Genomic DNA, 27,654 nt, shown 5'->3' on the forward strand with positions numbered 1-27,654 from the left:
AGTAAGAAGGACTGCGATTCTCTTGCACTACATACAAATTTTTCCATTTCTTTCTCTCTGAAGTCAAGCAAACATTAAAAAAAAAGTTTGAATAAGGTTAACAGTTAGTGTTCATTTCAAATTTCTTTCAGTTTTTTTCTTGTTAGAGGTCAGCAAGTGGGAATTGAAAGAACAGAAGGAGGGAAGAGGCTTCTTTCTCAGTTTGGACGTGGACAGGGGTGGGGGAGGACAGAGAGTGTTAGATAAGGAAGGCAGAGAGGAGGGAAGAGTGAAGAGAAGAACAAATGAAAAACATCCATGTAGAAAAGCGCTGAGTCATCTTCCCCAGCAGTCCGTTTCCACTACCCCCCTTCTCTCTCTCTCACTCTCTCGCTTTTTGTCCTCACAGAAACTCTTCCCCACTGAGGGGCGGAAAATGAGAAAGGCGCTTTGGTTCCATCTGGAGTGAGGGGGTTTCTTCACTGAAGAAAGTATGGCCACTACAACTAGGAAGAAAAGCACAAGAGAGGAGGAGCATTTTCTCTCATCATACACAGCAGGATTGGTTCCATTCATGCTTTTAGGAAAAGTGGAATCACAGCCTTGGGTTACAGCTTTTGCAATCTTCCCTCCTTCCTGTCCTTGTCCTGCCGTTCCTTCTCAGCCTTACAATGACATGACAAAGACCCAATCTGCTACTCTGTTATCAGCCTACTACAGCCTGCATCACATCACATCACATCAACAAAGAACTCTCCGGCGTTCCCCACCGCCATACGCAGAGACTGGCGGGATGCGGTGAGCTCAGGGGGCACAGAGGCGAGCTCTCGGCCTGGTGGGGCGCCCGGTGCAGCAGTAGACAGATGCGGGGGCTGCGGGGGCAGGCCGGGGGGACCGTAGACGAGGCCAGGCCCGTAGGCTATCGAGTGGGAATTGGCACTGCGGTGGCTGATGGAGCTGCGGACACTTCGCTCACTAGGGGGAGCCACCGAGCGCTCGCTTGGTGCTCGGTGGCTCCTGATCTCAGATTCGCTGCCGCTGCCACCAGACTTCCGGCCTTCGTTCTTGCTGCAGTTTGAACCGCTGCTTCCTGTGGACACACCAGAAGAGACAATGATTATTATCCAAGAGTGATATACAAGCATGTACTGTTCATTTAAAAAAAAAAATGAAATCTGCATGACCTACATGAGCCTCCCTCCCCCATCTGGGTGCCAGTGAAGTGACGAAGACAGCCCTGACCCAGTTAGTGGGAGACTCTCAGGAGGAGAGCTTCATGACTAATGCACAAACGGTCACGGAGAAATCTCTGCCTTCACAGGCCAAACGGCTTCGCCATTACCGGAGGCAGTTGCATGTTTTGATTTTATTACCACAAACAGCCTCCTTGCTTTGACAGCAAGTTCTTTAGTATCTTTAAAACCCTAGAAATTTATATGAGGAAAAGGAACTTATTATATTGCAATGGATGCTTGTTCCAACAAATGACATCAAATCCAGATCTGTATCAGTTAAGTCTTTTTGCCTCTGCCGGAGAAGTGTGGGACATCAATAATGCAGTGGAGTAATATTTATCTCCCATTAAAAGTAATTTAGTTATTACATGTTGTTAGTTTGTAAATAATTCATGTTGCATTGTGGTGTTCAACCATAAAATGGGAACAGGGCATCCCAGATGTTGTGAACAGTCAGTGGGCCCAGCTGTTGTTGGTCAGTAAATATCTCAGTTACATAAGCAAACTGCTCCTAAAACCACAACGTCTGGCTTTCTATTTTCTACACTCAATACACCAAGTACAACATGTAAATAAGGTAGCTCTGGAGCTGCTGGAAGGAATATTTTTCACTCTAGACAGAGCCAGGCTGTGTCCTCGAATGTCTTTGAAGTAAGCAAACATGCCCTGGACCTACTACGACTGTAGAGAAAGTCTGGAGACAACACTTACATTTCTAACCTCATGTGCCTCTGGGTTAGACGGCCAATGAGATATCAAACACAGCAAAATGAAATAGTATTGCTTTAAATCCCGCGGTGCAATCTTACATGAGAAATTAAGCTGTAGCTTGCGTTGCCTTTTTTGAAACTCTGGAGCTCTGCCTGAAGAATCATATTTTAAATATGTTTTTAGAAAACTTGCAACGTAATGTTTGCAGCATATAGACAGATAATTAGGAAAATAACTATCCAGCTGTTTGAAAGGTTTCTATGATATTTTGATGCCTTTTCTCTGTGCACATTTCTTATTTTGTGAAGTAGTAACTTTCTCCAGCAACATTTAACTCGACACCAGGGACATGTTCAGTATGCAAAAGACAGTTTGGTATAGAATATCACTTCTACAATACTGAACACGGTTCAGACAGTTTCCCACTTCACCCCATTTCCTCGTCTCTCATTGACAATATCTTCAATCTGCGCTCACCACTGTGCTGGCTTCCTGCACTGCCAGCGCCTGGTCCACCGTGGAAGGGCTGCGGCAGGTCGTAAGGGTGAGGGATGGGGAACTGGTAGGGTATGGTCATGGGCCAGGGGGCTGCCCCCGGGTGGGGCAGAGGTGGCAGAGTGTCCTGATCTGATGCACCTCCACTGGAGCCATCGTGGTCATGGAGAGACAAGTGGGTCATGTCTGTGGAGGAAGAAGAAGAAAAAGGCATTCAGACTTCCATAGTTACAACAACCTACTTTTACACATTTTAGTTTGTCTTCTTTTGCAGGAGTTCAGGATACAGATATGTCAGAAAAAATACAACTGAGTCATTAAAGCAGAAGTGAGTGATCCGGTCGTTTTCGCTAATGCTGCGTTCCAGGTAGGCTTTTGAAATCGTAAATTACAGCTTCAAGTCACAACTTACGACTTTGTAGCGTTCCAGGCAACCCACTCGTGTTTTTCTGACCTGTTTTACCGGTGAAAGTCACTATAACGGCCACTCGTAACTTCCGACCGATGAACTCGTACCAGATCGAACTGGTACCACTTCACGGTCGGAAAAATACGAGTTTCCTTGAACGCACCATAACAGTCCTCGTCGCTACGTCACCACATTCACGGCGTTCCTTGGCTGCACACACAGCCCTGCATGCCGTTCTCTCTCCTCATTGGATAAAAACTGTAGGATACGATAAATGTTTTCTCTTCGGCTCAGAGCAGAGGGACTGAGAGACCCGTGTTTCAGACCAAACACTCTATGTAAGTGATTGCTGTCGGAAGATATAACTATTTAAGACTTATATTAACACAAATATATCACTCACTTCTGCTTTAAACTTTATGGACAGTTGTTGTCTTAGCTAATCAAAGATTTTAGCGTGCACTTACTGCCACAGAGGTCTCCGAAGACGTAGTAGCACTGTTCAGAGAAGGTAATCTTGTTGACGGTGTGTCGGATGTAGCCGGCCTTCAGCAGGTTGCTGGCATATTTACGGGCTTCACGGCGATCCGAGAAGCCTTCCACATGATGGAAGAGCCAGTCCACCACATCAGAACCTGACAACACATATCCAAGGTGATTATTTGAAATCATCTACAGTAAACTACACATTTACTTGTTTGGCAGCTGATTTCAATATGACGAGTATATTATGACTTCACTTTCGTCAAACTACCAAATGTAGCTCTTAATTCTGCAGTATAACTTTTTCTTTTTGGTGGCATTTTATCTGTGTTCTGTCTTTATGGTTTTAGTCGTGTAATTTTTTTGGTGATGCAGCAGTAGCAGTGTTCCATTGTCACGATTGTGGATGGTGCCCTCTTGAGGTCATAGATGACATGGCGTTTATTTTTGATACGCAAGTCGGTTTGAAATAAAGGTTGCATGACCAGCCAAACTACTAAAAAAAGCGTAACTTATAGTCCGGAAAATACAGTAAATACCACTGCTTTATGTGCAGCTATGATTGATTAAACCAGTTGAAAAAGCAAACCGGACTCATGGATTATTTAGTCTAGCTGGCATTAAACTGAGCATGTTTAATTAAGCAAACCGATAATTCTAAAATGTAATAAGGCTTTCCTCATCAGTGAAACAAAGGCAGAAGCAATCAGCAAACTGATCTGAGCAAATAACAAAGAGACATGGGTATGCATACTGATGGGGAATTAACACATGCTAGACTATGCCCTCTGCTTTGCAAACGTACCGATGAAGGCGTTAGCGATGGTGATCTTGAGCCACATCCTGTCTCGCACCTCCAGACCTGACTCTGGACAGGCCATGGCCTTGGCAACAGTTGCCATGTCACTGTGGATGGAGAGGTGGAAGTCATCGAATCCTGGGGAATATCACAAGACACATGTACAAGTTAACATGGGACGGGAGCTAAACCATATTCTCTTGTCAGAGTTTAAATATTCAGGTCAGATCAGTCTCGAATCCAACATATTTCATCTCCCATAAGAATTAAAACTGTTGAGTTGCATTCAGTTTTTTTCCTACAAGTCTTAAATGAAAGAACAGCTGAGTGCTGTGTTATCTAGACAACAACAAAAATGTTGGTCTGTTTTGGAATTTGCCACGAATAATATTTGGTTTCCTGTGGTCTGGATTGGAATTTGACCCCTGTTCTGTCTTGACCCTGAATCCGACCAGATCTGCCTTGATCTTTGTTTAAACTGGACGACAACTGGGCTGGTTTGATATAAGCCCAAAAAGAGCCTGACCATAATGAATTAAATGTCCTTACTAACGCTAAAACACCATTGTATCTTGCATATCATCTAACTCATTTGCATAATTATTACTGCATTCCTAGATTAGAAGTGTTCTGAAGTGTTGTAATTTACTTTGTGGTGTTACCACTCCTCCTCACAATGCCTCATCTAGCTCCACTTCAATCAGTGATTCTTTATTTTCAACAATGCCCCATGACCATAAATAATGAAACATTAAAAACAGTGAGTGTGATACTGAATACTACTTTTTACAGCTTCCACCAACTTGTTAACAATCAAAAACAAACTGCTGTCACGACACATTAATACCTCTATTTGCAAAACTCAACCTTTTGGGTTGATCCACTGCATTATGTATTGCCTTTTTTTTTTTTTTTTTGGAAAGCACTGGCTATTGATGTTGTAGATAGCAGATTTATTTTCTCCTTTTCAACTTCACTTCTGTTGCTGCACTTGAAATTTCTCCTGGCAAAAACACAGTTTGCCAATTATCCAAAGCCCATGGAAAATGCATCATTTAATTCTAAAAAGGGTGACAGGAATGCAAGGTGTACCACCAAAAACAGTCTTTTTTTCATTTAAGTGTTGCAGATTTAAGGTGAAAAACTTTCTGAAAGGAAAATTCCCATAATGTCTATTAATCTGGCCAAGAAAGTGTGTCAGTAGAGGACAGGTTTCTCCAGAAAGAAAGAAAAAACACAACTGTCCATCCAAAGATTACAGGGAGGATGAAAGTTGTGAGTTATGAGCTTGGTTTTGACAAGAGTTACTGAGCAGATGGAAGCTGTGAGGCTGAGCACAGTAAAAACTGGAACAGAGAGAAGTCATAGGAATGCAGTGAAAGGGCAGGGCCACTGTTAACAGAGATTTACTAACACGCCAGAGAAAGATAGTGATATTATTGCATTTTTGGAGGTTGATGGTTGGGGGATTCTGAAGTGTTTGAGAAATGAATGTTCAAAAGAAGTAAAATCCTTACTTGTCAACAATGCTGGATGATTTATGTCTCATATCAGAATAATGTGAGTGGTCAAATTATTTATTGTTTCCACAAAGAGGAAAACACAGTTTAATCGAGCTATGCTCAAAATTCGATTTTGGCGCCTAATCCTAAATCCTTGTCTCAGTTTACATGCATACATAAATCGAATTACTGACGGTGTCCGCCTCCTCAGGCGGCAATATATGTGTCGTTTCAGCGGTTAATATGGCCCCCTGTCCTGTTGACTTTTTGTCTGTCAAAACACTGACTATAAACAACTTCATAAGCTTCATAAATTCTCAACTACAATCCCCCGACCAGCCCCCCGGTCTGGGCCGGGTTCAGGCTGAAAATTGGATACAAATGACAGTCCACGGGCTTCCTTTCTCTCTCTCTTTTTTTTTAAATAAAACACATCCTCTCGCTGGTCATACTGTGTGAAATGCACTGAAGCCGTTTTTTTTCTTTTCTTGGCCAGGGTTCGGGCGGCTTCTCTGCTCCACTTGGTGCCGTCTCTTCTGTTGTGGAGCATGCGCACATGCATTGTCCAGTTTCAGTCTGATGAAGGCGTATACACGCTGAAGAAAATCAATTTCCAATCGCATTATCTGGGTGTCTTAATCGGAGTTGGAGAACTCCGATATTACACGTTTACATGCACTTCAGTTGTCCGGTTATAGTCGGATAAAGGCAATAATTTGGTTTTTTCAAGTGTCATGTAAACAGACAGTGTAAAAGGTGGCAGCTGTAGTAAAACAAAGAATCATAAAGTAGTGCGTTGCACATTCAAATGACCGAAGCACAAAATGAAAGTAAATTGAAAACTGTGACTAAGAGTTAAGATAGGATGATTGTGTTGTTTTGAGTAAAGGTGCCACGATAACACGCCACAACATGCGGTTGCATGGGGGTGACATCACTCACGTTCAGTCTCAGGGATAGAGCTGCTGATGGAGGAGCTGGTGGAGGTGACGGTGCTCATGGAAGGGCTCATGCCATACGGGGGGTATACACCAGTCATGGCCGCCGTGTGGGACACCCACGCAGCTGGGTCAATGGGCCTGATTGGCTCACCTGTTGATTGAAAGGTGGGGAAAGCAGTTGGAGTTGGTGACCTTACCTAAACCAGAGTCACACGAAGCAAATCAACACAAAGAAGAAGAAACAAACACTCACTCCTCGGCAGAGCAAAGCAGCTCCGGGGGTTCGGGTCCCAACACTTGGCCACAGTCAGAGTAATAGGGCTGGTAATAAACACAGTTTACAATGAATTATGTTACACTAATAGGTTTCACATCAGTTTTATGGAATAATATTCTTACACATCAAAGAAGATACATGTTTTTAAGGACAGTATGCTTCTTACCCGGGCTTGTGCACAATGTCCCTCAGCACTCGAACGGCATCATCATTGCTCATGTTCTCAAAGTTGATGTCATTCACCTATAGAATAAAAATGATGAAAAAAATATTACAATCCCTCAGAGGAAAGACATAACTGCAAACTACTGATAACTGCCACTCAGAATATGACAATAAAAGGACAGACCTGACAAGTGAACCCTGTATAAAGACATACATAGTTTTCACAGCCTCACAGCCTTCCAATAAATCCCACTGCACAGTAGTGGTAATAAAGGGTACTAGAAGTGTTTCAACATGAGGAGCCTTACAGGAATGATGAATATGAACATTAGTTGAATACAGAGTCTTGTCATAAATCATATTCACACAGTGTGATGCCAGAAAAATTGGCCCCTAAGGGTGGGAGGCATATTAAACCCCTTCAGGATCTTTGAGTTGATCCCGTGGGATAATACCAAAATAGCCCAAAACTCGTTTACCGCCACTTTCATTCAACCAAACTGACAGATGAGCACATGAATCTGCAAGGATCACCAAAAGGAGTAAAAGGAATTGAAATGAAAATACAATAACATGATTGAATCTTGGACACTGGAAACACTGTAAATGGTTGTAATATAAGAAACATTAAAGTTTAACATGTAAATGTCAGTGTTAGTGCCATGATTTATTACACCACTTTTTCACAGTATAATAAAATGTTGAGATAGCTCAGCAAGCTTGGAAATGTAAATAGCAGGGACAGGAGGAATGGATTAGAAGAATTGGCTTAAATGACATGCTGTGTAATGACACACTGTTAAACAAACACATCTGTGGCACTGATCTATATCACTTTCTAAATAAAAACAACATTTGATTACCCTCACATTACCAAATCCTTCCAATTAACTCAAGGTGCTGGCACTAAATGCGAACACAACACATAATTACACACTCACACAAGCACAGTTTCTTGGTCCTGCTCCCAGGTAACTACCAACACACATTTTTTATCCTCTTGTGTGCGTGTGTGTGTGTCACTCTCTATCTCTCTATCTCTCTCTCTCTCTCACACACACCCACCTGCAACAGCATGTCCCCAGGCTCTATGCGTCCATCTGCAGCCACAGCTCCTCCCTTCATGATAGAGCCGATGTAGATTCCTCCGTCTCCCCTCTCATTGCTCTGACCCACAATGCTGATGCCCAAGAAGTTGTACTTCTCTGTGAGGTGGAGACAACGTTTATTCAAGAGCGTGGTGACACAGCAGCAAAGCAGGTAAAGACAGAAAGGACGATCACAACCCCAATAGGGAGGAAACTGTTTATATTTGTGCAATTTCCCATCTTGTAAAAGGAGTTTTTGAACTTCTCATTCTTCCACTAACTCCATTGCTCGGTGGCTTACCCATGTTGAGAGTGACGGTGATGATGTTCAGAGACATGGTGGAGTCTGTGATGCTGCTGAATGACGAGGACTGGAGAGGAGAAAGAAATGTCAGAAGAATCGACCGTCAAACGACAACTACATTTTAACCAAGTCTACAGCTGATTGAAAGTTGTGTACTTCCAAAGTACGTGAGGTCTCACCCTGTCCATATTGGAAGCCTTAGGTTTCCGCCGGCGCCGGCGGTGTCGTCTCATTAGATGAGAGGAGCTCTGTTCAGTGGAGCTGCTAAACCTGAACATGAGACAATGAGAGACATTGTAAAGACGTTATGGATGAGCCACCGGCCAATACGTTTAGGAAAGATTCTATAAAAATGAAGTCAGATGAACATTTCTTCCTAAATCAAGCTTTAAAAAACAAAAACAGAAATAAAATAAATAGTACAGTCGTAAATACAAATACGTAGACAGAGACATAATCAAACGGTGCCTATGTAACTTTGTCTGAATGTCAAATGAAACCCACACTTAGGAAGACTTTAATCACTGTTTCCATAATAAACGATCCTGCTTGCCTGGAGTCAGGACTAGGTTTAACTGTTGTTAAGACAACATCCAGCCTGCTATGTTTAGAGGTTATGACCTGACTGACAAAGTATCAATTGGCACAAGAGTTTATACATTTTGTTAAGGTAAAAATCTACTTCTTTCTGTGGAAGAAGGAAACTCATACTAATGGAACTTGGCTCCAGATCCATTATGGCTTTACCAACAGGAACAAAACATCCTGTGAGATGCCTTTAGACTGAGAACAGCAGAGGTCTTAAAGTGGGCTGCAGATATTTCTACATCTCCTGGAGGAGAACCCAGGGGGTGACCACAAAAACCACTAGACAATTAGACTGTACTAATCTCTGCCAAAACCCATCATCTGTAATTCCAGTTACATTCCTGGAGCCAAAGGCCGTTTCTCACTGGAAGATGCACTCATGAACAGGCTGAATGTCTGACCTGCTGGTTGCGTCGTCATCCTCTGAATCAAAGCAGGAAGTGGACTCCAATTCGCTGCTCATGAAGGATGAGCAGCTGTCGTAGTCGGCGCCCCCGCGTCCCATGGCCCGCGACGAGTAGCCGTTCTGTCTCCCACCTGCAGCGGCGCAACATTTACGATCACGTTACTCATGAGGTTTAATAAAAGATAAAACTCTGATAAAAGAAGATGACAATTACAGTCATACATCTCACTAGTACAACCAAGAGGGATGCTTAGGTCAACTTAGGTGAGACTCTTTTTATGCCATCTAAATTCATTAGTCAACAATAACATCTTTAAAAACTTTTTGTTTTGATTGATCACTGTCTAATCACAAAATAAACGTTGAACCAAACTTTTCTACAACATGCTACCACAGTTATCAAATGTTATCAAACCACGGCACAAGCCTAACATACTTAGACGTTCATAGAAACAGTGATAAGCTGGAGATGTGCATCTGTAATATCACTCCGTGTACACCATGAGGTCAAGCTTTTCATTTGTGCATTTCAGGAGACTCATTTTGGAAAATCAACTTCGTTATAATAATCATTTTGAGTTTTAGCCAACAGATAAATGACATTATGCGTAAAAATCGTTACGTGTAGAAAACTGTTACATAAAGTACACTCAACAACGCAGAGTGAAACGGTGGTTTTCTGACCGTGGTCATTACTGTGTTTCCGTCTTGGCCTCTCCCTCTCTCTCCTTTGCGACACCATGGAGCCGGTTTCAGTGTCGTTGTCCAAACTGTCCCGACCACTCGCTGCTTTCCCACTTCAGATGGAGAGAGAGAGAGAGAGTGGTCATTAAAAAGAGATTTATTATTACACTGTATCATTATCGGGGCAGTTAAGTTCATTGACCAGCCTCTTAAACAAGTGTTTAAGATGAGTACTTCTCATTATAATCAAATCACAGCATGTGTTCTGAGAGGCTGAGGCTGCACTCTGTAGTTGAACATTTGGCATTAGTTGCAGTTGTTGTGTTGATTGACTTATTTTGGTCTGGTGAGCATTTCTATTCTGTTACACAACACTGCTTTACTTTAAATGAGGCATACAATACTTAAGAAATAAAAAAAATGTCTCAACTACACAACTTCCCACAAATATGAGAACTAAAAGACTGTTAACATCAAGCATGAGCCAAAGAAATCTGTGCTCGGCATGACTAATTCAGGCGTCTGATTCATTTCCAGCATGGAGATAATAACAAATGGGTAGAAGAAAAGGTTTTTTTCTTCTTCTCAGGAGTCACAAGGTGTCATACTTTTTCTATTCAATTTGTTGTTTCCTCTGTTACTGTGGTTATTTGGAAACAGAGGGACTCATTCAAGACAAATGCAGTGAGCCAAACACAAAGTACGCATGGCATTTCTCTCTTTCACACACACACACACACACACACACAGCCAACATAACCAAAATCTCTCTGGCACAAAATATAGACATTAGATATATAGACACACGTACACATACATAGACACACAAACACATCTTCTATGAATGTACTGACTGATAGGAAGGTGGTCTTGAGTCTCCAATGCCCCCGGTCCTCTCCAAGGGTGGTGTTGGATCTAAGCTATCTGCAACCGAGCCTGTGTCCGTGTGGGCCCCGTCTCCTGAGACCAGCTGTCAACAGATGGAAATTCAGGTCAGTCGGAGAGATGAGACAAAGACTCAGAGGGAAGAATAAACAGACAGACATGGAACAAGTGGGCAGCAGAGCACTACAATGTTTACACTAAGCTTTATCCAAGGGCTGGATGGGGATATCTTACTATACACTAACTGCCTCACAGGCCTACCAGCATTTACAGATTGTATGTAAACTATGACTACAGAGGGACACAGCTGCTAGCTGGTGACATACCCCAAAAAAGTTCCGAGTGCAAAGTCTCTTCAAATATAGAAATTAATTTGTCTTCTCATAATTTCCTGCTGAAAGAGCAAAACTGTCCGAAGGCAGCTGTGGATTTAAGAGAGGGAGGGGAAGAAAACGCCTGTGTCAAGAAGACTTGTGGTTTGTCTACCTGACGGTGTTGCCACAGTTACCAAAGTGTGGGAAAAAGTGGGCTTCAGTGGACCATGACTGAATTATATCATCGGTATATTTTATTATTGGCATATTCTGCTGCTGTTTACGTTTCCATCTTTTTTCACTTCAAACACATTCCAGTGAACATTAGTTCTGCTCACTCTAGGTGGTTTTTTTTCTTCCCTTTTTACATTCTGCTGTGGACCTGGGGTTCTGCAGCACATTGGATGTTGTCCAGAGTAGAAATGAAGCATAGACTTACATAATCTGCATGCAAAACAAGTTAAACAGTTAACACGAGATCAATATGAGACCGTTTTCACTATGAACAAGCACATGGTTTGTTAAAAAGGCTAAAATCTGCTAGCTGTTAATCTCAAAGCTGGGATATTCACAGCCATTGCATAATAATATTTCATTACTGTGCCTGTTGTGTTGTAGGATAGAAATACAGCTGTTTGTATAATCTTGCTCAATTTCATTTACACAGCAGGCACAGGCTGCTTTATCTCATGTTTCTAGAATCACAGTCAATGTTATCACGACCACATCCATCAAGTTAATCAAACATGATGTGTTTTCTCTCTCATGTTCAGCTGTACCATTCCCTGGGGCTAAGTAAAAAACATTAATTTTTATTACTGACAAATCGTACAGTAAAACTGTCAAAACTGCCCAACACAATTTCCCACAACCCACTGTAGTAAATTCAAAAAGCATTTTTCTGTGTCCAAATGTCTTAAGCACAAAGAAAGCAATAAATCTAAACTTTTCAGAAGCTGAAACCATTCAATATTTGTCATTTTCCAATTTTAGATGACTTTAACCAACCGAAGCTTTGCAAGGTGAAAAAAGGAGTATTATGTGTAAGAAATTACTTTTTACCAACCTCTTGTACTAGGGCGATCGATTTATAATGATTATACCAAGAATATCAAATTCAATCACCTCTTTAGAAATACCAATACAAGCAAGTGGTTATATAGACAGATAAAAGATTTGGACCGATAAAAGAACTAAATAAGCACTTTATGTATTTATAATGTAATATATTTGTTTGAATCAGAACCAGGGTTGTGTGGCCAAGTAGGTTTACAAGTATGAGGAATTTGCTTTGGTGTTTGGGGCATGACCAGAGAAGATAAAAATATAAATGATTACAGTTAACTTTTTAATCTAATTTATATCAATGTGCAGTTAGTATTTGTTCTATTACATTTATGGTGTACTTTGGTGTGTAGAAAGGGAAAGAGTAAATTTGATTTGTACATTCAGACAGTTGAGGTGCAAGTATTAGAAAATAATTAGATAGAGAAAATCTCTTGGTCAGCTGACAATAAAGCACAACAGGACAGAGTCAGGGTGCTGGCCTGTTGTGATGATGTGGTGTGGTGATAGTAAGCCAGGCCCTCAGACCCCCAGAGAACAATCAATCAGGCCATTGAAACAACAGATGAACCATGGCGACAAACAAATGGGACACACTGCAACAGAAATAACATTTCATTGTGCATGGAACATTTCAACAACCCCCCTGAGATAACAAACATATTAACATGCACGCACGCACACACACACACACACACACACACACACGCACACAAAGAGAGGAACTGACATTGAACCACAGCCAACCAAACCTCCAGACAGTCTAATGAAAATGACCACAACACAGGGACACAGTAGGACAAGTACACTGGATTATAGCCTCAAACATTCAGCAATAACACTGTGCTGATGACTCTCCAATAAAGTCTATAATTATAACCACAGTGTATGAAATTAACCAAAAACATCGGCCTTTCGCATTAAGACACGGAGTGCTCTTTTCCTCAACTTTATTCTGCCCTCCCTGTGAGATTCAATCTTCTTGTTAGATGACATGCAGTGAGGCTCTTTGTTATGGGGTATTTTCCTCCTATCCTGTGATTTCACTTGCTCTTAATCCAATTTCAATGTCGAGAAGAGAGAGGAAGGGAGACTGTGCACCGGCACCAGATGTCTCTTATGGAGACAGGAGAATTATTGCTCAGAGCCCCTAAATGAGACACTACATGCAAGCACATGTATGTGTGTGGTGCATGTGCTGACTAGCTTGTAGAATAACATGAAAACAAAACAGCACATATTCTTAAAAAGTGCACACAAACAAGAATATTAAAAAAAAACAAAAAAACAGCATGAAGTTTCCATGTGCGTGCTGAAGCCTGGATCATTATGTGATAATGATATTATCATGCAGATGTATGGGCCTCTCCCAAGAGATGGAGCATGATGGCTGTGGTCACTCGCCGACAGATGGGAAACACTGATGTACATACACGCACACAGTTGCCACACACACACAGTTGCCACACAAATATAGTGAACACAGACAAACAACAACAAGCAAACAAAAAAGAAAAATGACTCCTGGATGTATTTGAACCTACCCATGACACCACACGTCCATTAAAACAGGGCAGCTTAGCATTGTCGTCAGATATTTCCTCCTTTACCACCCTGTAAAGAGAACAAAGCTTGGTTTCAGTAAACCTTAAGCAACAAAAAAGCACTCTCGCAAGGCAATAAAACCTAGGGCTGCTTTTTGGGGCAGTGGAGATGGGCAACACTTCCATCAGCCAAGACAGACACTGTGCACTTACTTCACCATTGTTATACTGCCTGACTGGGTCAGCCCTGGCTATTGTGTAATGACAGCAGGTCAATAATACAAATTTATGTCCTACAACCTGTCAAAAAAATCAAACTGCCTTGCTGGTTGTAGCTGATGTCTGTGGTCACTCGACTGGATGGTAAAATATAACTACAGATAAGAAAACAACATATCTGAGGAACCAAAGAGAGGTCGAGAGAAACTCCACATGCTGACCACTGTCATAACTCGGATGAACTGAATTTAGATTAGACATGTTTCACATATTAACACGTGTGAGCACTGTTCCTACAAAATCATAGATAGATAGATAGATAGATAGATAGATAGATAGATAGATAGATAGATAGATAGATAGATAGATAGATACCTCAAAAAGGTTCAGAAAAGTTTGCAATCTACAGTGGGTTGGCGGATTACAAGAATCAGATGTCTATGCTTAATGCACACATTTAGCAAGTGCCTCACTGCTGGTCATGACAGGGTTAGTTGTGCCTCTAAGAAAAGCAGGAAAAGTGATGGTCAGACGAGACTTCCTTTGAAAGTCTTGGTAAACATGGGCTCGAGCCTCTATTCCAGTCTGACAGGTTGCTCAATCTATACACACAGGTTTAGAGTAAAGGTTTCAATTGTCTATTTACAGAGCATCCACTATTCACAACACGAATAGCCCTGGGTCCTTTCAAAACATCTCTTTCCCACTTGCAAAGGTCCAGAAGTTGTTGCCCCACCCTAGTTTGACTTTGGCCAAAAACAACTTTGGAAATCTGGCTGAACTGTTTTGAAAAACAGTTCATCTCCCTCTTTTTCTTTTTCTTTTACTCTGTATAAGGCACTGTCTGGAGGAACATGCCCTGTTCAGCCATGTTTTAACACAAAAGGACATGCTCATAAAGCTGCCACGGTGATGAACAGGGCATTCCTGTGTTCAACTCTGCATTCCTCGGGCTAACAGACAACAACAGCAGGGGCCTGCCGGACTCACCGACTGAAGCTGCCGTTCACACTCTGACATTAGCCTGTTAGCACACACCGTCAATACATTAGCCGGCTACTGACAGCGGTAAACGTCAATAAGTAAACTGGCGAATTTGTCAACTACCTCGGTCCCCACTTTATCTAAAAAAAAAAAAAACAGTGCTCAAAATGTCACCCAGGACTTTCTCCGGTGCTCGTGAAACTGACAAATACCAAACTTGGTCAGACAAAGTCAAGGCACTGAAAAACGCATAAGCTAGCCGCACAAGCAATGTAAACAAACGGGGTCGAGACGCTAAACAGACCTGCTAACGCTGCGAGCTCGTCGCTAGCAGCTAACAAAGGAACTGCTGCAGTGCACGTAGCTAGCTAACGTAACGACCGGTAACCAGGTAACGGTAGAACTGATGACAGGCCAGCTGCACGAGCCACCAACTAACTAACTGTTAATCTCGCTGCTCTAACGTTAACGGAGGGGAAACCCGGGGCACGTCGCGCTGACTCCGCGTTAAAACACAATAATAAACCCCTGCCTGGCTGTGTAACAGTTACCCGAAGTCATCGTCCATAGATTTGAAGAAGAATTTGTAATTTGGTTTCTTCAGGACGTTTTTGAAGTCTGCCAGAGTGACTTTGTCCGCCGGCACCGACAGTTTCACCAGATACGGTGTTTCCTGGTCGTCGAGGTGGTAGATAATTTTGGTCTCCCCCATCTCGGACTGCGGCTAAGGCGAGGTAGGCAGGGTGCATCAAGCCGAGGGCCTGGCAGGTTCCCTCTCGGGCCCCGACTCCCCGTGGCGCTAGCGGCGGCAGTGCCGTGGTCCTCCCGGCTCGCCCTGGCCGACCGACCGACCGAGGCGCTGCGTAGCTGTGGTTCTCTCTCCTCTACGCCAGCTCGCCTGTCTTTCTGCTCAAAAAGCACCTCGCTCCTCCACAGAGCGTCCTACCGCCGTCCGAAGACAGAATCACGGTAGTTCCCGGTTGTATTTAACTTCCAACAGACCGCTGAACGCTGGGGGAAAATGACCGAAAAGCAGTTTGAATACGCAGGAAAGATAAACAATCTCAGCAGGGTCGGTTTTCTCCTCTCGCTAGCTGCCAAGCTCACACTTTGTTGCACACGAAACTGGACAGATTGGTCCAAGCCTGTCTTGGAGGGGCGCCATCCACAGGAGGGGAGGGAAGTGACAGCTTTCCTGGGACATTGCTCCTTTTTTTTCTTTTTTTTTTTTTCATTTCAAAGCTTTATTTCAAATTCACAATGTCATACATTCCAATTTGAACTCATTTGAGGAAAAAACATTTGCTTGCATTTAAAACAGTACACACTTACAACATATCAAACAGTTAATACAAAATAAAATAAAATAATAATTACAGGGGTTGACATTTCAACATAGGACTGTAAACTTAAAGAGCAAGAGACTCTGACATTGTTTCATACAACTCATTTATGGACTGGTTTTCCTCTGATAACACCTTTATATTAGGGATGTTATATAGTTTTTAATTTCATTCTTAAAACAGTTTATGTTGGGCTTGCTGTTATTCCATTTATTCTTGTGTATATGATACTTTGCCATAGTGAAAATAATGTTCACCATTTTGGATACCTTATTTGACAGACCATCCATAGATCATCACTGGGACATTGCTCCTGCTGCAGTCATAGGCTGCAGTGCATAGAGTATTTTTTTTTTTTTTTTTTTCAATCTCAAATTTTTATTAACAAAATCCGGCATAACATAGACACAATTCAAAATATATCCGTCAATATGTAGCCAAAATACACAAAATTCAAAAAATTTCTTTCAACATGTGGCCAACATGACCAAGCAGATAATACAAAAATAACCACAAATGAAAAAATAAAAATAAAAATAAAATACACAGTCAGAGTATAGTCAATTTTTCATAAACACATAGGCTAAGGCTTGTTTCGTTTTGATATGTTTTAAGGACTTTTTGAAAATAAACATCTCATTCAAAAAAATTAAAAACAGTGGTGTGCTGTTTGAAAATCTACATCTATGGATAAAATATTTTGCCAAAATAATTTAAGTGTTATATAGCATATCTCTTTTTTTTTATCCTGCATCAAAACCCCTATTTTAATAGTGTTGAAATTTAGGATCGGTGCTTGAGCGTCCTTTTCTGAGGTCCAGGTTTGAAAAAATCCCCAAAAAGTTCTAATACAATGACAATCAAAAAATACATGTTCAAGAGTTTCAATATCTAGGTCACAGAAATTACAATTATTACATTCCACATTAAACCTTTTTCTAAGAAAATCATTACAAGGGTAAATATCATTTAAGATCTTAAAATGCAGTGCATAGAGTCACCAGAGGCGGTCAGACAAGAGCATTAGGCCCATTAGGCCCCAGCCCCCATAGTTGCCACCCACATTGTGGATATAGGAATATAGGTGTATTCTATGTGATAGGCAGGTATAGGCAGCAGTATACCCACTGAAAACGCATTTATATTTCAGTACACCCACTGCAATAAAACTATCTAACTATAGTCTATGATACCTGTATGAACAGTGTACCCACCTAAAAAGCAGTACCCACTACAACAATTAGACTACATGTTTTAAAAAAAAAAATTAAACTCTAGTTTGGGCTGTTAATTTCATTTCATCTAAGAATAACAAATAGTGGCCGAGGTGAAGATTAAAATGTTTTGTTGACAATGGAATATTCAAAGAAAACGCAGACTAATGAGATGATATATGTAAGTTAATAGACATTAAAAATATAAAAGACACAAAACCATGGCACAGGGAATATGCAATGTACAAAAAACAAGAAGTGACCAGCCACATCTTTGTGACGATAATTAAAAGAAGAAGAGGTCTTAAAATGGAAAAATGTTTAATCACCCTTTGAATTGACTGGATAGGAAGAGCATTTTGGACAGTATCTCAAAGGAGGTTAAATCGAAAGCAACTGGACTTAGTTATTTGAATTATTTAAATAACTAAGTCCAGTTGCTTTCGATTTAACCTCCTTTGAGATACTATGACCTGGACAAATGAGAATATGCACAGGCTTCACAAATAACCTTAAAATCAATTCTGTATTCCACCGTTAACTGATGATGATCAGTCAGTACAAAGGAGACATGATCTCTTAGCTGTGGGTGATAAGGCTGACTGTATAGAGATTGCAGTAGTCAATGTGAGAGGAAATAAAGCATAAACCATGATCCAATCCCATCCATCCCAAATAACTCGATCGATGGGAAATATTTTATTTTATAGGCAATCCTGGATGAAGCTGCTCCAGGCACCAAAGTTCATTTATCAAATTTTAAACCAGAATAAAAGATATGACTGAGATTTATTGTTTAGGAGTTTTGATTAAATGGCAGAGACCCAGGAGTTCTGATTGTGGTTGAAAGGCAGTATGTAGGGTGAAAGATTATGGCCTGAGTTTTATTCTTGTTTAGTAGAGGGAAGTTTTTGCCATACAGGATCTTTTTGTGTATCTGTGGTAGGTGATATTTAACAACACCCATAAGGGAAATTATAATGTGCCCTTGGAACCTTGTGGTACTCCATAAAAGATCGGTCAGAGGAAGAGGACACTTGTGAAAACTGGATGTTTTTACAGTTTTATCAATCACTGAACTTGAATTTACTTAAAACGGCATCACAGCTGAAACACACAGGAAAAATGTGTCCTCATGCATCTGAAGCAATACTTTAAATCCATGAATGGCCATGAAAGGCCCTACTACACAATTGTGTTCACAAAATATTTATGGTGTGTAGACGTTTAATGAATTAAGACTCTCAATGCAAATGTGCATATGTACAGCAACCGCAGTTTATTGGACTCAGTGAACTCTGATTTGCCATCTAAAAACACTGGCAGCAAAGCAAAGAGTAAATATAACATCTTTCAATGGACAGTTAGTGAAAGACTTTCAAAACAATTAATAAATGGTGTACAAAATGGAGTCAGAAATAGACATCTGTCTACTTTTTTCCTTCCGAGAATAAATCATCACTGATATAATCTTCATTATCATCATCATAATCGACTAATATCCGGTCTCTGCGGTAGATGGACATGCCAAAATAACATTTTTACATACAAATACAAAAAAAAGGGGGGGAGAGGGGGTTTGGTCTCTTTCTCTGTTTTAAATAAGCTCTGAAGAGTGCTGGGGAGCAGAGTGGTAGAGGGTCTCAATCATCCAGGAAGTCATCGTCGAGGTTAACATCTGTGGTGTCGATGTCATCCAGCTCCATGTTGTCCAGGTCCACTTCCAGGTCATCCAGAGACTGTGTAAAAACACACATTAAAGACAATTATGGTATTACTGACTAAAATGATTTTTTTTTAAAACATGTGGTTACCCATACAATACATGAACAATCATCCATATCACATTTCATGTACGAAGGGAAGCATTTAAAAAAAAAAAAAAAAAAAGAGAGAGAGAAATCTGAAAAGGTCTACACTTCTTTTAAGCTGATTCTTTAATAACAGAAAAGCAAACACCTACCTTATCTTTTTGTGAAAACTCAGGGATTTCCTCCTCATCATTTTCTTCCTCTTCTGTAGGAGGAGCAGGTTCAGGTGAAGGCGCCACAGGTGCAACTACTGCTGCAGCAACCACAGGAGCTGCTGCCACTGAAGTGGACTCCTCAGCATCCTCTGTCTGTGGGACACAATTAATCAAAAATTAAGAATTCTCTGCAATGTTTGTAAGATAAAGCTGGCTACAAATTGTATGTAATCAGGATACTGTCAGTTAAAGGTCAGAGGAAAATTTTGGACAAACCTTTGAAACAAGAGGAATGAAGGTTCCTTTGGGTTCGTATCCTTGAGCCTCCTCAAGGATATTCCTGTCTTCATTTGGCTGGAAAACAATTCACTTCATTAAATTACAGGAGAGATGCTGCGTTCATAACAACTTTCCGACTTCCGACATCATTGCGTTCCCGCTGCAGGAACTCGGGAGAAAAAAAACATGGATACCTGAAGGAAGTTTGGCATATTGTGGCTCATAGCTGAATACGAAAAATAAATGCAGCAGTAAATTATGTTTATTTTGGAGGAGAGGAGATGCCGCAGATGAGTGCACATACAATGTTATAGCCTTGATAACAGTTAAACGTTATTTCCGTCACATACGAGGACCGCAATTTCACACCATACAACAATTACAGCTTAATATAAACGTATTTCATATAGGCTACTGCAATAATACACAAAAATATGCATTCAAACCTCAACAAATAACTTAAAATGTCTAAATTATAACCGTTTAAGACGAGGGCCGCCATGTTTTGATGTTGTCGTGACGTCAAGTCGGAAAGTCGGAGCTCTGATATGATACCCGAGTTTCCGACCTGTAATTTCCGAGTTCGACTCCGTTCAATTCATTTTTTACAACTTGGAGCAGCAAGAGAATATTGTTTGCACACAGCATTTTATATGTCACATTTGAAGTCATAAAACTCACAGTGACAAGAGGATAATCTTTAGCAGGTCTGGAGTTGCCCAAGCAGGACTCTCTCAGATAATACTCGGCTGCAAAGGCTTCTTTCAACCCAGGGAACAGATTCTCATACTCTGTGGGGTCTGCTAGAGATTCAGCTGCCTGCAATGAAGATTTAATACATTGTGTCATGGTCAAGATTGGAACAATCTACATCCAAAGTCATGCCAATACTTTTTTTTAATTGTTTGCTCGAACTGCTAGTAGTAGGATTTGACATTAGTGGAGTAGACCTGACCTTCTGGTTGACCTTAGCCAGGTTCTCCCTCCATAGTTTGACCACTCGGGACACCTGACTGGGCAGGTAGGTGCGAGCCAGGAAGGCAGCTTCAGGTAGTCGATTGGTCCTGATCAGAAGCTCCAGACACTGATCCAGACTTTGGAGAGAAGACAATATGAAAAACAGTCAGTAGCCACATCATCAGGACTTTTTCTTAATTGGTCTTCCTGTGTCCCCAAGTCTTGTGCGTTTTAATACTTACTTCCCCTGCAGGAAGTAGGTCATGAAGGCCACATTGTTCTTTCCGTCCCTCTCTGCCCCTTCAGCCAGCTTGCCCACCATAGTGGCATTGCCAGAGGCTGTGGCAAGTAGGAGCAGGCCACCGTAGTCCTGTGCATGGTGCAGGCACTCCTGAGCCAGGCCAAACTGGCACTTGCTGATGGCCAGCTCTGCAAGCTGCTTCCACTTCTGTTCCGACTGCATGAGAAAGGACAAATATATAAAAAAAAAATGGTGGCATGAGATGAAAACAACCAACAGACCTTTGGGCTTGTTGTTTGCCTGTGTTTTCAGGTGGTAAAAGGATGTGCTATATGCTCTTACCTCTGCCTCCACAGCCAGCTGATAGGCGATCTTCAACTCTCCCAGCTGCAAGGCCAACTCAAACCTGTGCTCTGGATCAGTGGACACAGCCAATGCCTGCTGCTTGAATCCCTGAAATGACAAAGAATGCTTTCATTAAAATTACATATCAGAAATTACATTAACAAATATCTCTGAACACATTATATATTATATTATTATATTATAAACTTGTAATGATGATGCGTCAGACTGCAGTTACATGGAAAAGAGAAGCACACTATAATGTTGGCTAACCTGTTTCTCCAGGAAATGTGCCACCCTGGTGCGCTGCTCTTTAGGAATTGTGGGTAGCACCTTGTCAGCCATCCCAAAGTCCCTCCTCATTACAGCAGTCTGGTACTCCAGGACGGAGACCAGCAGGGAGTAACTGACGATGTTGAGCTCCTTGTCTCCCAGGTACAGACGGTCATCTTTTGGTATGTAACCCAACAGGTACATGGTCCTGCAGAGAGACAAGGTGGCAGTTGTCTAAGATGCTGCTGACAACCTTTAGTGTTGAGACTTCAAACATCAAACTGTCCTGGTTTTAATCTCAAATTCAAGCGAATACTTTCTGTATTCTTACCTATCTAGATGAGCAATTGTGACAATCTCTCCTCCCACATAGTAGTTTAGTCTGTTCACAGAGCTGGTGTAGATGAAGCAGTCTCCTACCCAGAGCCCAGTCTTCACAATCTCCTGGATCTCTCCTTGGACCTGCACCAAGACAACAAGAACAGGAAGGTTGTAAAGGTTAAGTAGTGAGACAAAGTGAAGACACACCCCCTTCTTCCTGAATATAGGGCACTGTGCTTCATCAAGTATTTGTTGCTTGGGAAGAAATGAAAAACCATGGCATGTGTATAGAGCCACATCCACACACCCACCTCGAAGGCATCTTCAATGCCATCCTCTGTCACTCCTTCATTGTTCTCCTGGGATGCTGCTACTTTTTCTGACAGATAACGCAGGATGAAGAAGGACTCCTCTGTAGCGATGCAAACCAGCTCACCAGAGTCCGACCAGAAGATCTGTGCGTATGATGAACAAGAAGAAAAGTGGGTTGTGAGGATGAGAATTAGACAAGCAGGTAAGGAAGTAAAAAGCAAGCAAATACTCATAATGTGCAGAATAGAAAAGATCTAGGAATGGAAAGTAAATCTGTCTCTTACGTGTTTGGGCTGGATCTCAATGCGGCGGACCAGCTCTGTGTTCTCCCAGTCATAAAATGCCAGGCCATTTACTGACCTCACCCCAAGCAAGAAGCCTCCATAAATCCCTGCAGTAAAAGCAGGAATATATATCCAGTGAGGGAAAAAAGTGAAAACAAAGCACTTCAAAAACCATAATCCCACTATACATCAATGTTCATATTACCTTCAGCTCCAAAGTCAGGCTTAAACGATTTCTTTTCTTTGAAATTTTTGAAGAGTTTGACGATGCTGTTGCTTTCTCTGATGGCATATCTGTAAAAACATTTTTTAAAGTGTCACAATTGGTTTTCAATTCACTGGTCCAGAGATAAAGAGTAAGGACGTATCTATATCTCTCTACCCACATTAAAATCTCTTTTTTCTGTTTACTTACTCGGAGGAGTCATGTGCCCAGACAAACTCCTGCGCTGACCCGAAGCTCTTGTTCCTCAAAGCCATGGCAGTGTAGATGATGTACTCTCCATCGCCGCACACCACGACAAACCTGGTGCACATAAAAGTGTGTACATTAGTGAAGGAGCTCCTCTGACAGATATAACATGGTGTATATATATATATCACTACTCCACTGATGACTGCATTAGTGTCTACTTGTTTGTGAAATATTTCAAAAAATCAGCTTCAGGGATAAGTGTATGTATGTGTACCTTCCGTTTGGGTTGTGCTGGATGGTTTGTGGGTAAATCTCACAGCTGCCCATGTCCTTGACAGCCAGTGGCAGCCTTTCTCCGTCCTTGATTTCAGCATCACCCATGGCCTTCAGGTTGGCTTGCTGAATTTCACTGTGTTTGGCCCAGATGATTTTGCCGTTGGTGTCCATAGACATGGCCGGCTCCTCACGACCCACCTACACAGCAGAGAGAGAAAAAAGCATAAAAGATTGAAAGAGAAAGAAAATATGTTTTTGTTTTACGTGGATGATATTCTTTATATTAAAGCAGAAGTAAGTGATATATTTGTGTTAATCTAAGTCTTAAATAGTTATATCTTCCAACAGCAATCACTTACATAGAGTGTTTGGTCTGAAACACGGGTCTCTCAGTCACTCTGCTCTGCTCTGAGCCGAGGAGAAAACTTTTCTCGTATCCTACAGTTTTTATCCAATGAGGAGAGAGAACGGCATGCAGGGCTGTGTGTGCAGCCAAGGGACGCCGTGAATGTGGTGACGTAGGGACGAGGACTGTTATGGTGCGTTCAAGGAAACTCGTAACTCGTGTTTTCCGACCTGTGAAGTCGTACCAGTTTGATCTGATACGAGTTCACGGGTCAGAAGTTACGAGTGGCCGTTATAGTGACTTTCACAGGTAAAACAGGTCGGAAAAACACGAGTGGGTTGCCTGGAACGCTACAAAGTCGTAAGTTGTGACATGAAGCTGTAATTTATGGTTTCAAAAGCCTGCCTGGAACGCAGCATTAGCCAAAACGACCGGATCGCTTACTTCTGCTTTAACTCAATTTTGTTTTTGTACACTTAGTTTAAACAAGTTTAACTAGTATTGGTGATCTTCAATAGACACGTTTCATGGTCAGTTGTTTACAATCAAAAGGATTTTAAAAGAATTACTCTTTCACTCACCTTGATAATGATGCTGCCTTCGTCATAGCCCAGTGCCACGTTGTTGGAGCCCCTGAGGCCACACACACACCACACTCTCTCCATGCCGTAGTTCAGTGTACTCTCCAGGCGGTAGGTGCTTGAGTGCCAGATACGCACCGTACCTGCACAGTGACAAATAACGCAAACGTTACCGAGGGTGTGAGGGAGATGACGTTGGTGTGCAGAGTGGGAACAAGTGGGGCGTCCCCTCACCATCCTCTGATCCAGTGATGATGATGGGCAGTTCTGGATGGAAGCTGACACAGGACACGTTCTGGGCGTGGCCCTCCAGAGTCTGAACACAGGTCTTGTTCTACAACATAGAGGAAAACAGCTGTAACATTTATAAAGCTACCAAGCTAAAGGATGCTCAGAGAAGCTCTAGCAAACCAGTGAGGGATACATACATTAATATTCAGCTGTTTATTTTGATATTTCCTTGAAGTAAGTGTAAGAATATAACCAGTTAAATAACATTTTCAAACCTGATAATCCCAGATCTTGACTTGGCGGTCATCAGCCCCTGAGATGAGGTAGGGCTTGTCTCCTCCACTGTAGTAGTCGATACAGTTGACTCCTTTCTCGTGGCCCTCCAAAGTGAAATTTGGAGACGAAGAGCCTAGCTGCCAAACCTGTAATAGCCAATAGGACATGTTATATATACACGTGTAAGGTAAAAAATGTGCTTAATACTGTAATTTCTGAAGATATTTAATATATAAGTACAATGCTAGGAGTTCAGTGAGAGTCCTCAGTACAGTCAGGTGTTCCTACCTTAATCGTCCTGTCCAGTGAGGCACTGGCAAACTGATTGTTATCTTTGGGGTTGATAACAATCTGCATGACGTAGTGAGTGTGACCCTCAAAGACCTGGCTGCACGACCACTTCTTGTCCCAGTCCCACAGCTTGATCAACATATCATCTGAGCAGACACAGAAAGGCATGCATTCGTATGTAACTATATTGACATTTGACACCATTGATATGAAGTAACACTGGAGGAAGCCATGTGCACCACCAATTATGAAATCATAAATTTACTAGCATACCACTGCTGGTTAGGATGTAGGGCTGGGTCGGGTGTACGGCAATACATCGGATGTAGTCAGAGTGGGCCTCAAACATGTGGACCCGCTCCAAGGTGTTGTAGTTGAACACACGGATTTGCATGTCATCCTGTGCAGGGGGCAAAAAAGGAAGAATAAATATTTCAGATTCAAATGGGTGTAACACTCACACCACACCAAGTCAAACAAATTCAACATCATGCTCTCTTTAAAGCACTAGCTTGCTAGAAACTGGTGCTATAGTTGACTACCATCAGTGTCTTGATCTCACAGATGAATGGACACAACTCACCGCTCCTGTGATGACCCAGTTCTTTCTTGCCACAAACTTAGAGGCTCTGACAGGAAGGTCACACACTTCAAAAGTCTTGACAAGAGTCTAGAAAGCAAAGAAACGGGGTTGAGTTCTGCACGCCTCATCACTGCCATTATGTCTGTCAACTCCACCTTTGATTGGTCATTCACCCAAAGATCTTTAACCATCAGTTTTCAACTTAATTATTATATTAAAGCAGAAGTAAGCGATCCGGTCGTTTTGGCTAATGCTGCGTTCCAGGCAGGCTTTTGAAACCGTAAATTACAGCTTCAAGTCACGACTTACGACTTTGTAGCGTTCCAGGCAACCCACTCGTGTTTTTCCGACCTGTTTTACCTGTGAAAGTCACTATAACGGCCACTCGTAACTTCCGACCGGTGAACTCGTACCAGATCGAACTGGTACGACTTCACAGGTCGGAAAAACATGAGTTACGAGTTTCCTTGAACGCACCATAACAGTCCTCGTCCCTACGTCACCACATTCACGTGCATCCCTTGGCTGCACACACAGCCCTGCATGCCGTTCTCTCTCCTCATTGGATAAAAACTGTAGGATACGAGAAAAGTTTTCTCTTCGGCTCAGAGCAGAGCAGAGGGACTGAGAGACCCGTGTTTCAGACCAAACACTATGTAAGTGATTGCTGTCGGAAGATATAACTATTTAAGACTTATATTAACACAAAAATATCACTTACTTCTGCTTTAATTATTCTATTAATAGCTCACTGAATGGCTAATCATACCTGTGTTTCGTGGTTCCACACACAGACGCTGCCGTTGTACAGACTGGCCAGCATCCATGGCTCGGTTGGGTGAAGGTCCACACTCTTCACTCGGTCCGACCTGGCTGTCAGCCTCCGCTTAATGTCCAGCCTCAGAGGCTACAAACACAGAGTCAGGGCATCAGTGTCTTCGTTGGCACTATTCAAACTGTCATTGTGATTGGCCAAGGATTTATTTGGTCATGAAAAAGCTCTGTAGCGTCCACGTAATGAGCTCCAACAGCAGCAGCTCATTACTGCCATTACAGCCAACAATAACCGCTATAGCGTTCAAATGCGATATGGTTCAGTGTTTCTAAACACCACTTAGCTTTATACCCTGTTACTATTCATTCAACAACCTGGTGAAAACAAATGTCGAGACATAGACAGCTTGCAGCAGCAAATGTTAGAGAGGTTAATATGCCTTGGGTTAGGTACAAGCTAAGTCGAGCTAGTTAGCCGCTAAGCTATTTCCGAGAGGCATTAACGTATCATTTGACAGTCTCGCAGTCGTTTTTAGAATGAAATATCAAATATAAGGAAACAAAATATATTGGGGAAGCATTTTAAATGTCTCTTACCATGTTTTATCCCTGTGATGTCGCAATTAAATGAGATAAATGTGTTGCAGTCGGGGTCCAAATGTTGCGATTTCAGTGGACAGGACAGGCTACTTGATACTGACGTGGAACTTCCTGAAACCAAATCTCGCGTGAGTTGCGCTGTGAAAGTGGTGACGTGACATGGGCGAACAGCTCACAGTGCTTTCTGTCGTTGTCATACAGAGACTGTTCATCTGTTTTGGGAGTGTGGCCCATGTGAACCCGTGCACTGTGACAAGCAAGGATTATCCTAGATCATTATACTGGCTTTAACCCGTTTGTGCCCAATTTATTTTGGAGTTGTATAAGGCATATTATTTTATCAGTTGAGTCCCTCTGAATCACGTTATGTAGCCTATTTTTTTTTTTTTCAGTTTGTGTTATGAAGAAAATAGCATTTTTATGACCTAGTCACACAGTCACTAGGTCAAATGTCGCCTAATAATAATATAGTAATAACAAAATAATAATATATATATATAAAAAAAAAAGTTAAACTGTACAATGGATATTATCATCCCAGGAAGGTAGCTAATGATCATCGTTCAAACCTTGGTTCCCGTATAAAATTCACACACAATTTAAACTGGTTTCTTCATAAATAACCTTTGTACCTATGTTATTTTATGAAAATGTCTTACATACATAGCA

General features: G+C 41.7%; 2 protein-coding genes across 2 annotated transcripts; both read right to left on the reverse strand.

Annotated features, from left to right (window-relative positions):
* Positions 1-107: 107 nt before the first annotated feature.
* LOC311000828 (segment polarity protein dishevelled homolog DVL-3-like) lies at positions 108-16,173 on the reverse strand. Its single transcript, XM_083991680.1, has 15 exons — positions 15,629-16,173; positions 13,875-13,944; positions 10,921-11,036; positions 10,067-10,179; positions 9,378-9,513; positions 8,568-8,658; positions 8,386-8,455; positions 8,062-8,201; positions 6,998-7,074; positions 6,808-6,875; positions 6,556-6,705; positions 4,118-4,249; positions 3,297-3,464; positions 2,403-2,606; positions 108-1,069 (listed from the first exon to the last, which is right to left on the reverse strand). Exons 1-15 carry the CDS (start codon positions 15,787-15,789, stop codon positions 711-713), a joined length of 2,055 nt encoding a protein of 684 aa, XP_083847806.1. The 5' UTR covers positions 15,790-16,173; the 3' UTR covers positions 108-710.
* Positions 16,174-18,898: 2,725 nt separating this feature from the next.
* copb2 (COPI coat complex subunit beta 2) lies at positions 18,899-27,097 on the reverse strand. Its single transcript, XM_083991152.1, has 22 exons — positions 26,983-27,097; positions 26,381-26,518; positions 25,612-25,698; positions 25,302-25,428; positions 25,026-25,174; positions 24,737-24,883; positions 24,465-24,564; positions 24,231-24,373; positions 23,302-23,501; positions 23,028-23,138; positions 22,818-22,906; positions 22,613-22,719; positions 22,328-22,471; positions 22,027-22,157; positions 21,696-21,903; positions 21,420-21,530; positions 21,079-21,293; positions 20,835-20,973; positions 20,561-20,698; positions 19,877-19,954; positions 19,598-19,753; positions 18,899-19,373 (listed from the first exon to the last, which is right to left on the reverse strand). Exons 1-22 carry the CDS (start codon positions 26,983-26,985, stop codon positions 19,278-19,280), a joined length of 2,817 nt encoding a protein of 938 aa, XP_083847278.1. The 5' UTR covers positions 26,986-27,097; the 3' UTR covers positions 18,899-19,277.
* Positions 27,098-27,654: the final 557 nt, after the last annotated feature.

This window comes from Trachurus trachurus, assembly GCF_905171665.1.
Source record: "Trachurus trachurus genome assembly, chromosome: 17".
In the NCBI taxonomy this organism is placed as follows: domain Eukaryota; kingdom Metazoa; phylum Chordata; class Actinopteri; order Carangiformes; family Carangidae; genus Trachurus; species Trachurus trachurus.

Excerpts from the sequence above, each read along its gene's own strand:
- LOC311000828 (XM_083991680.1), bottom strand. The coding sequence starts at position 15,789 with ATGGGGGAGACCAAAATTATCTACCACCTCGACGACCAGGAAACACCG. Across the intron at positions 8,202-8,385 it reads CACCGTCACTCTCAACATGG|AGAAGTACAACTTCTTGGGC; the intron begins GTAAGCCACCGA and ends TCCACCTCACAG. Across the intron at positions 7,075-8,061 it reads CTGGGGACATGCTGTTGCAG|GTGAATGACATCAACTTTGA; the intron begins GTGGGTGTGTGT and ends TTTATTCTATAG.
- copb2 (XM_083991152.1), bottom strand. Across the intron at positions 24,374-24,464 it reads CATCACTGGATCAGAGGATG|GTACGGTGCGTATCTGGCAC; the intron begins GTGAGGGGACGC and ends GTCACTGTGCAG. Across the intron at positions 22,158-22,327 it reads GCATTGAAGATGCCTTCGAG|GTCCAAGGAGAGATCCAGGA; the intron begins GTGGGTGTGTGG and ends GTCTTGGTGCAG.